Below are 10,807 nucleotides of genomic sequence, written 5' to 3'. Positions count from 1 at the left end.
GAGTCCCATCTATCTTTGAAGATGACTTTTATGTCTCTCTCCTTCCCTCTATGCGCCAGCCAACGTAACCAACTTGCTGTCTCATAAATTGGCCATTCCATATCTTGATCCTGGGTCTTGGCATAGACTGTTCCTATGCCTGAAGTGCCCATTCTCCTCTTATCTCCACCTTTTAGAATCTTTCATTGCAAATGGCTCATGGATCGTTTCCTACAGTAAACCTTTTCTGATCCCTCTACTTATTTCCTTCGAATGTTCATGTATATGCTTACCTATTTACATGTTGTATCTCCCCTTCCCCGTACCGCCTCCCCCCCCCCAGAAACTCCTGGAGGAAAAGGACTATCTCATTTATCTTTGTATCTCCAATGCCTTGCGCATAGTAGGTATTTTTAAAATTCTTATTGGACTGGAACTAGATGAAGTACCTCTTCCCCCCCCCACTGATATCACCCCACATCCCTTCCCCAACTGAGAATGCATTTTCTACCTCTTTCCACATGTGAAAAAATTCCTAGTTACTGCTTTGTTTATAGTCTATTAAAATAAAATCACAGATTGTATTGAAATTTACTTAAGTGAACACTAAATAGGTTTGGTGTACATATAATTTCTCGAACTAGTTAATATTCACACACTTCTAATTCCCCCGCACTCCAAAAACAACCACCACCACCAGAATTGTAATTTTACTCGTGGATGCTTTGCTTCATTTAAGCAATAACTTATTTAGGGGGGAAATCCACACCCTAGAATTTAGTGGGATTTTTTTCTAAATTTATTAGATAAAATGGATAATCTTATCCTGAGAATAAACTAATTAATAATAATTTCAAATGATAATTTCAAAATGGATTGGTTACAGTTAGATGTATAAAATTTTGCCAGTTATGTTCAATTTTGACAATTTTCCTCTACTATATAAATCCACCTATTCCTGAGATACTAAATACAATATTGTGGGAAAACTTTATCTCTTCAGACTAACCCATAACCACAAGTATGTCAGTGCATTTAAGCATCTTCCTCCTCTTCCATAGGCTTAGTTTAAGCTTTCTATAGATCACCTAACCTTCTGACAATTAAATGCAATTGAAGCAGTGTTATAACCTTTTTATTAAAAGCATAAATCCAAGTATAAAAATGGATGAAAGAGATCAGAAGATATTTATTAAGCAAAATGAAAGTAAAATTACAAACATTTTAGCTTATAACTTGGTCAGTGTTCTTGAGACGTGGAGCTTCCCTGATCCTTCAACATAAAGATTTTATAAGAAATATGTTGTGAATGGAACTGTCTTTTCTTTAAAAAACAAAACAAAACTAAGTGGATTCTAGTACTGGAGGATTGGAAAATGAAGTGTAATGTGAAATCTACATAAGACAAAGTAAAGAGGAAACTTGCCACAATCCAGTGAATCTGAATAGTGTACCGTAGACAACCTGGTTGGACAAGGTTTAAAAAAAAGTCACCATTAAAGGTGAAAGGTGGATGCTGACCTAAGGAGTCGATGTGTAAATTCTCTGAAATTAAGTTTCTAAGATTAAGATCTTAATTTATTCATATTGAGGGTATAATAAATAATTCAGTTCATCTATTTTCCTCATAAGTATAAGAATTTTGAAGTACTAGAAAAGAAGTAAAAAGGAGAAATAAGTTTGGCCTTTTGGCAGTGAGTACCTAAAATTAGATGAAAGAATCAGAAGAGACCTGAGAGGCCAATCTAGTCCAACGATCCATCTGTTACAGGAATGTCTTCTACAACAAGATGAAGCTTGCTCACAATTTACCTTAGGTATTTTGATATATTAACAATATGTAAAATAATTTACATTGTGAAAGTCAATATTAGATTTAATGTTACCTCAAATAACTCTCCAACAAGAATAACATGGCAATATTATGAAAGCCACTTCTTCCCTTCTTTCCAGAAAAGTCTCTCTCTTCATAGAGTAAGTAACTTTCACCTGGAATTTTAGTCTCTGTACTAATTACACTTTTGTGATATTCAATGCATAACTATTTACTATGAAATATGATTAAAACGCTTATCTTCATTTTCCAAAGTATTAACTTCTCTTTAAAATAACCTTTGGCAAGTATTGAGAAAATGTGTACATGTGTATATTTCCTCCAGATTTAAATGCACACTGATTATGAAGCTTTGCTTTAAATTCAAGTTCTCAAACACCTCACATCCAGACTAGCAGTCTGAAAATATACTTTTGACCAAAACAAAGCAAAACAAAACAGATATAAGATGCATTCATTACCCTTAACTTCCATTCTTTGTATATTTGTAGGATTAAACATCTTTGTAAAACCTAAATTCACTCTATAGGCACAGCAAAACAAAAACAAAATGTTAATAGCACCACATTTGCTTTCGCAAATTATATGCTTCATTGTGCCTGTGTGAGAACAGCTTTAGTGACTGAATGGAATGAATCCCACCCAAGAGGAGATCATGTCTTCACATCTTCCATAATTGTTCTGTCTTCTATAAACCTGTTTACTTGCAAACTATGAGGTAAGCCTAGAAACAATATTTCACTCCTTAAAAAAAAAAAGGAATGACAGATTTCCAGTGTCTCTGTGATGAATTTTGAGTGAATAGTTGCTTTAAATTTAAATAAAAACAGTCGGCAGGGTGAGGAACAAGTTTAAAAGTGATCTGTTTGGAATGTTAAAAGGATGGTAGAATGCAGAATAAAATATAACCAGTTTTATAGTGTTTTATCCAATCTTTGTTTCTCTTCTTTCAATTGGTCTTAATAGACATTATCCAGTTCTGAGACATAAGTAACACTGCTGAGAGGATGCCATGGCTTCGCTGTATAGAAATAAGACTTCAGCAAATTTATGTGCAATTCTAAATATTTTTTAAAAGACCTCAGATTGTGTGTAAAAATCAAGGGTAACGTGTTACTTTAAGTTTTTACAAGAACTTTGATATTTTTCTAAGTTACTACACTGTGGTAGTAACATTTTTCTAAATTAATCCTTTGGGAAAAAATACATGACAACCAAAGGCACTAGTTTGTAAAGGGGACTAAAGGCTGGCAAAAATCATGAAACATATTAAGAGGGTTGAGCACAAGAATCCAAAATCATTAATAAGTATTTTCATGATTTAAAGATACATTGTAAAAATGCCACTTTCTCCAAGTGGACAAAAAATAAAATTACTTTTAGATGAAACTTTTATGCATTTTTTCAAAAGCTGATCTTTAAGCCCCTGAAAATAGGGGTCTTATAAGGAAAACACTGACAAGACCCTTCATCATAGTGGCAGTAGTAGTGGATGCTGCTAGAATACTTTTGTTTTCTTAAATATTTAACATAGATAGACTTGCTTTATCTATGTGTGTAGCATTTACTGGGATTTACCCTTTAATGTTTTGAATAGAAAGTTACAGCTCATTTAAAATAGCTGGTAGATACAGAAAGCATAAATATACAAGAAGTTTAAACACTGATTGTACTAAATGCAACAATACAAAGAAGCAAAACCAAACACAAATGGTAACACAATAAAACTGTATTACATTTGTGCTTCAAATATTACAATACATTATATACAATAGTCCAAAATAAACATCTCATGCCAAATGACACAAAACAAAGAGCAAGCAAGAGAATCTGACGATATGTACATTACCTTTTGTTTTTTAATAATAAACATTCAACTCTGAACGGGAGCAATTTCACTACATACAGTTGCAGTCCTCCTTTTATTCCACACGATCATCCTGTTTTTCTATATCTATGCTATCCAATAAGTTCCTGTGTCAATTCTTATATACATTTTGAGCAAAAAAGATAAAAGAATGTAGTGCTTTGTATTCTTAGTGGGGTGACGTTGATAGATCAGCGAACCTGGGGTGCATAACCTTCTTTCATCAAACCCTCCTCATAGTCCGTCTGGCAAAGGATCATGTTATTCTTTAAGAAAAATTTGTCTCCGACACAAAATCTGAAAATATATTTAAAAAATCATTTTGACAGATTTACGGCCATTTCATTGTAGAGTCACAGTTTAAAAATATGGTTCTATATCAATGACATAATTCTATAAATCTGAAATTTGGCTTAGACAATGCTTTATCACAATGAGGCCATTTAGCACTTTACTGAAACATTACATGATTATTTCTAATTTTAATCTTCAATCTTAAGAGAAATCTTACCTAGAGGTAAGCTGTCTGCGCAGCAGGCCCATATTAGTACAACAGGTTTATTTAGGGTGAGCATATATAAAAACTATTTACTTGAAAAACAAGTAGAACTTTATTGCTTTCCTAGAAAGAATATAAAAGCATTTATATTGTTTTGTCCATTTATCCACATTGTAAAAAGGAAAAAAATGATATTAAAATAACTGGGCCAATCAAAAATTAAGCCTCTTTTAACACTTTCTATTTGTTAAAACATTTAAATTTTAATGATTTTATAAGTGAAAAAAAGTAGGTTTGTAGTATGAAAGTTCCTTTAACAGATTATGCTGCAGGGTAATATTCCTTGTTTGTGGCAAGTTCACCAACAACGAAAAATTTACAGTGGCATTTCTTACAGTATTTCAACTTAAAACAAAAGAGTTTAACACAGGGAACATTGGTGTGAATAAAGCAAACCATTTTCATTAGCTAATTATGCATTTTACTTCATAAAGCAATGTTTAATCTATTTTAGACAATAATATTCTTAATAGAGGCTTTTTGTTGGGGGGGTAGTGGCAGAATTTCTAAATGATGAGACTTTATTCACCATTGGGGTGAGAAATAAATGCTTATAGTGTTTAGAGTTGATTTAACCACATCTCAGCAGCTATGTGGGGGGTGGAGGGAAGGTTTATATATGTATTTAATTGTAACAATTTAACCTTCAAACAGTAGTGTCTGCTATAGTTGACCCAGTATAACAGACATATAATTATACAAGTTGACCTGACTGACCTTTGATAGTGGCCTCTCTTTATCAGACAGTCAATTTCTAATGATGTTCAAGTAGAAATCTAAGTGGATTGTCAGATTAAATTGTGTATTGAAAGCTACCCTTTAATGTTTTGTGAAGTTGGAGGCTTCAATGAGTAGCAGTTGGACTGATTTACATTTGCAAAGATTGGAATGCTGGACAAACAATGAACCCATTTATTTTCCAACTGGGTAGTTTTGGAAATTTATCCTTACGCTAAAGTAGATAGGGGGGAATCGCACAATAAAAAAGTGGAATGAAAAGAATTAGTTTTTCCTCTTAAAGGAAAATTGGTCTGTTTATTTATGGAGTATATTTTTCCCCCCTCCTCTAGGATTGCTGCCTGCTGATGCTGTCGATTGAAAGGAGAGCTTATGCAATGATCTTGAAATCCTGGCGTTATTAGAGGTCAAGGCTGATATAATGAACTTTAAACAGTTTGCTTTCGAGCTTTTTTCTTACCTTCACTAGTTGTAAATTATATGATAATTTTAAATGATGTAAGAAGTGTTACTCTAATAAATGAATCTTGGTCTTAGATTATATACTGGTAACTAAAAGCAAACTCAAAAACAGAAAAATAAAAATGTTTGGCTAGGAGAATATCTATTACATTTCCATCCAAAACAAAAATTTCCCAGAGATGGAACAAAATAGAATGCATACTATGTACATACTATAATTCAAAACCAACAATATGTTTTGCTGGAGTGAATATTAATTACTTAATACAATCAATACTTATGTCAAAACTAAAGCTTTTAAAACTATTCTTTATGCTTTATGAGTTTGTTTCCAGACTAAAATGAATATCCTAGATACTCTTCTCATCCCCTCTAATTAACCTTAAAGTGTTACAAAATTCACTTTAGTATAACCAAATTTATATTAAGATAAATGAAAACACATCAGCTATCAAAACCATAGCTAGTCAGACTGTTATTTTTATCTTTGAAAAATACTTTTTCCCCCTTTACAGACTATGAAAGTGTTATTCTCCAAATACATATTGATGTTTATCATTGCACTAAAGTCTTCATAGCAGTAAACAGTTCCTCACATTTACATAGCATTATGATTTACCAGGCTCTTCCCTTAGAATTAGGTCCTAAAGCTCAAAATAAATGAACTGAGACTCAACCTGTATCTTTTGATTCCAAGTCCAGTGTTTTTAACTTCACCATTTTGTCTCATGCTTTGAAATATTTGTTATAGATATCATAGGACCACATATTTAGAGAGGAAAGGGATCTTGGAAGTTCTAGTCTAACACAGTCAGATTAAGTGACTTGCCCAGGGTTACACAGCTATTAAGAACCAGAACCTTGTCTCTGGGCCCTAAAAGGGGTCAGCAAATTGCATATTTATATATAATATTTATACTCTCTGAAAGCCTACAAAGTTCAAAAAGGGGAAAACATGAACTTATAAAGTAATTTTGAAATTCTAGGATTGGTTTAAATATTGGAATTTATGTATAAATGTTAAAATTATGAAGCTAGTGTTTTACTACATCAATGTTATTGCTCTCACACTTGAAAATATAAGATATTGGAATAAATTAGAAAATATAGAGTAGTAGAATACAGTTCTATGTAAAATAATTTTAAATTAATTTTACTGAAAATTCAAACCATTGAAAAGATCCCTGCCCTGATAACTTTGGAATAGATAAAAAGTTTACCATTTTCATACCCAAAATACTTATAGACTAAAGTATAATTTTACCTCTTTTTTTTTCCTACAATGCCAATAATACAAAAGTATACAAAATGTATAGCTCAGGTTTTTGTTGTTGTTTTGGTAGCTTAGCTTTTAGCTGAATTCATATGAAAGTACTGAGAACTTTCTGAATGGGTTAAAAACGTATAAATAACAAACACCTCTGCATTAAATGCATGATAATGTTTGGTAAGGGCAAAAAGAAAGCTATAGAAAAAAATAAGAAAAGGGACTTACTTCCATTATTACCACCCTCTCAAAGGGTCATTAATAGGCTACGGCTCTTAACTTTCCTAATAGGGTAAGGGCAAATTAAATCAGACAATTGCAATTTAACTGTCCCACCCTTCACTTTTAAAAACAGTTAGGTAGGACCCAATTCTCTTCTCTGTCTGTATTTCTGTTTCAGATAGACACTGGGGGTAACAGACAACTGGAAAGGATTTTAATGCCACCACATATCATTTTCAGATTGTGATCACTTGCTTTACTTGATTATTAACTGCAGGGAAGAGACTAGATTTTATTTAACCTTTCTTCCACCTATGCTTAGCAGGGCTTTGAACATACTGGGCACTTTATTTGCCAAGCTGATTTCAGAGATCTCTTTAACATTTTTATATTTGCAAAGTTAGTTGTTGTCCTTCGTGCTCAAAGAGGACCAGAATGACATCACTATGTCGGAGACGAGGTGCACAGCTGATCAGACCAATAGGAGCTCGGAAGGCTTGACCACAGGTGAGGCACAAATGGTTAATATATTTGCAAAATATTTATTGGCATTTTCATGCCATCTCTTTCTTAGTCTGGCCCTCATCACCAAAGGCAGTGGAAGAAGGGGGGAGTGAAGCATTTATTAAGCATCTACCATGTGCCAGGTACTTCATAAAGACTATCTCATTTTACATGGATTACTATACAGCTTACTAATTGGCCTCATGACCTCCAGACACCTCCTAAACTATTCTGGATGTTATTGAAAGTCATTTTTCAAGAAGCTTAATGTTTGAAGAGAATGTGAGGACCATGGAGGGAGAAGAATTTTTGTATTTACAATCCCAATACTTAGCACAGTGCCTGGCACATAATAAGTGCTAAGTCCTCACTACATTGTATCAAGTTTATCTGGCATGACTTTGAGGTCTACAGTAGAAGCACAATGCCATTCAAATCATAGTGAAAATGCTTAACCTGTCATTCAAAGCACATTGTAATCTGGTACTCTCCAGCTTTATTTCCTTGAGTCCCTAGAACAAACTCCTCCCACTGTCCCATTCATACCATGTCTCATTCATTCTTTTCTACTTGCCTGGAATAACCTCCATCATCTTTGCTGTCTATCTAAATTTTCAACATTTATCAAGCCCCATTATGTTTATGGTATTGTGCAGGATAAGTAAGTCGTCCCTACTCTTAAGGAGCATTCCACCTTCTACGACTTGGAATTTTATCTCCTCCATTAAGTCTTGTGACTACCCCAATGGTCAGTATGTACCTTAGTACACAATGATCTCTCTAATAGCACTGATTCTGCCACTTATTTTGCTTCCTGACTATACTGTCTTGTATAGTTTTTCTGTGTGATGTCTCCTTTTCCCAAGTGAACTGTCAACCCCTTATGGGCTGTTTCTTTTTTATTCTCTATTATTCCTGACATATGAGGTAGGTGTTAAAAGATACAATTACATTGGACTTTTCTCAAATCCTAATAAATGTTAAAAGACCAAATTATTAATGGATATTAACTTAAATCATTGTATTACACTTTGACTCATTTAAAATTAGGAAATGCTACATATTATCATTAAGGGAGAGAAATATTTGCATATAAGAAGTTGTATCTATATACATATTCATCCTGAAGAAACAACACATAGATAAGATTTTAATTCATCTTTCTTTGGTAATCTGGAACATATTTCTATATTTAGAAGTAACAGTTTTGCAAATAGAGGTTTTTGAAAGTTAGAATTTTGTGAATGGGTCAATTAGGCCTCAAAAGGCACGACCTGATTTTAATGGTTGGAGATTTTCATTTTAATTATATTTAAAATTAAATATTTGAAATAAAAACCTGATAAATAACTTTACCTAATACACGTGATACCTCATTTCAGAAACAACAAAAAAATTTCTCATAGGGAAAGTTATCTATCACTGCCAATTTGCCTTGTGTTTCACTTGAAAAGACACAAATGATTACAATTATTTGGCTGCCCAAAGTAGAGCACCATGAATTATCATGGTTTTATTGGAGACATTGGTTTTCCAAGCTAACTTCTAGGAAAAAGCATCACCTATATGGAAAACCTTTTGCATTCAGGGTACAAAAATTGCCTACTTTGCTTGACTGATGAAGATTAGCTGACTTCTTGCATTAAAGAAGTTTGTCTTGTATGGACTAAAGTGACAAGATAATAACTAAGTGCTAATTGTGCATAACCAACACTAAAGATATGCAGCCCCCTTATGGCATGTAATAAATGAAGCGACAACAGAAATATATTAGGTACTTTCATAATGATACTAGTGTTTTACAGCAATAAGAATATGAACAGTTTTACAGTCAGAATTTAGGAGTGTTTGTCTTACTTGACTGAGTTCTACTAGAGAGAGAGAGACTTAATTGTGAATGCATTTTTTTTTATTTCTATGGTAGAATAAAACTGATGAATGATTTGTAAATAGCATTAACAACATGCAATTATTTTGTATCATAATACAGTTTAAGCAGGGTTTAATATTTGTATGATGATTTAATTTTATGTACAAAATATGGCAAGAATAGGGATGTTCAACCCTTAGATCAGTAGACCAAAGTAATAAATCAATGCAATTATTATAAGTCTATGAATAACATGCCTTTTGGAAATAAGATGTATTTGACAATTTTTTCTGGGTCCCAGCCAAAAATGTTTAGGTTATAATCTATAGTTATAAGTATATAAGGATCTAGTGTTAAAAAACCCACTCTAAAGACTAGGAAGATAAGCCCTTCCAATTATCCCTTAGGAAAAAGATGTCTTGCTTTAATGTGTATTTTAATGGCATATGTGACTACTTACTGAAATTCTTCATATACATGGATATGTGTGTGTGTGTGTGTGTGTATGAAATTTGGGAGGAAGAACCTAAAGATGATATGTGTCCTTTAATTAAGTCTAATAAATGTTCTTTACCAAAAAAACTTGTAGCAAATAAAGTATGAAAATACAGCTTCTTTTAACTGGATTATATGAAACATTATACTACACTTTAAGATTCCTTGCTAAAACAGCAGTTTCATATTAGATAATCATCTATAGGAAACACTTTTTTCTTGACATAAGTTCTTCACAAGACTCTTCTTGGTCTCTATTTCCCTCAAGATTCCCCTGTACCCTTTGCACATGAATGCAGGTGAGGGCACACAGGCACACGTTTACACGTTTACACACACACACACATTCATATTGTCTTCATTAGAATGTAAACTCCTTCAGGTACCATTTCCATATTTTACAATAAAAGAAAACTTATGTTTCCAATGTTATTTACTTAAACACTAAGTTACTGAAAGTAATTTTTGCTTTCCCTAAAACTTTTGTTGGCAATTTATTTTAGAACTCAAGCAAAGCCTGGAGGAAGTTGGTTGGAATCCACTATGAATAATTTCTGTAAAGAGGCAGACAAAAATCACACAATGTCAAAGGGCTGGGAAGGGTCACTCTTAACACTGAAGAAGTACCACACCAGCAAGATAATAATGATAGCTAGCATTTACATAATGCTTTCAGATTTGAAAAGCACCTAACAAATATTATCTCATTTTATCCTCATGACAACCCAAAGAAATATGTTCTATTATTATTCCCATTTTACAGATGAGGACATTATTCTTTAAGCTATTGAGGTACTGATGACATTTTTTTTTAAAGGAAAGGAATAACAAAAGGACTGGGATGAAAACAATTTATTAATTTCTTGCAAATATATGTACTATAATAATGTATTTAATACAGGGAAAAATTACATAGTAATTTTTCTTGTATTTCAATTGGGTATTCCTGAGACTAAATGAATGTTGATTGCACACAGACACACTCAGATATTTCCTTTAAGTTCAGAGTA

The 10,807-nt window shown here is 32.8% G+C and overlaps 1 protein-coding gene across 3 annotated transcripts in view; it reads right to left on the bottom strand.

Annotated features, from left to right (window-relative positions):
- Window positions 1-1,098: 1,098 nt before the first annotated feature.
- Window positions 1,099-10,807, bottom strand: part of LMO3 (LIM domain only 3) — a 70,328-nt gene continuing 60,619 nt past the window's right edge. For all 3 annotated transcript variants that reach the window (XM_020994368.2, XM_020994367.1, XM_020994366.2), the window contains one exon: window positions 1,099-3,977. In XM_020994368.2, the coding sequence (XP_020850027.1) occupies window positions 3,872-3,977 (106 nt within the window). In that variant the 3' untranslated portion in view covers window positions 1,099-3,871. The remainder of the gene's footprint in view (window positions 3,978-10,807) is intronic.

This window comes from Phascolarctos cinereus, unplaced genomic scaffold (genome assembly GCF_003287225.1).
Source record: "Phascolarctos cinereus isolate Bilbo 61053 unplaced genomic scaffold, phaCin_HiC Scaffold_1;HRSCAF=81, whole genome shotgun sequence".
NCBI classification, from domain to species: Eukaryota; Metazoa; Chordata; class Mammalia; order Diprotodontia; family Phascolarctidae; genus Phascolarctos; species Phascolarctos cinereus.
Note: the sequence above shows the minus strand (reverse complement) of the source record. Positions and strands in the feature narration are given on the sequence as shown.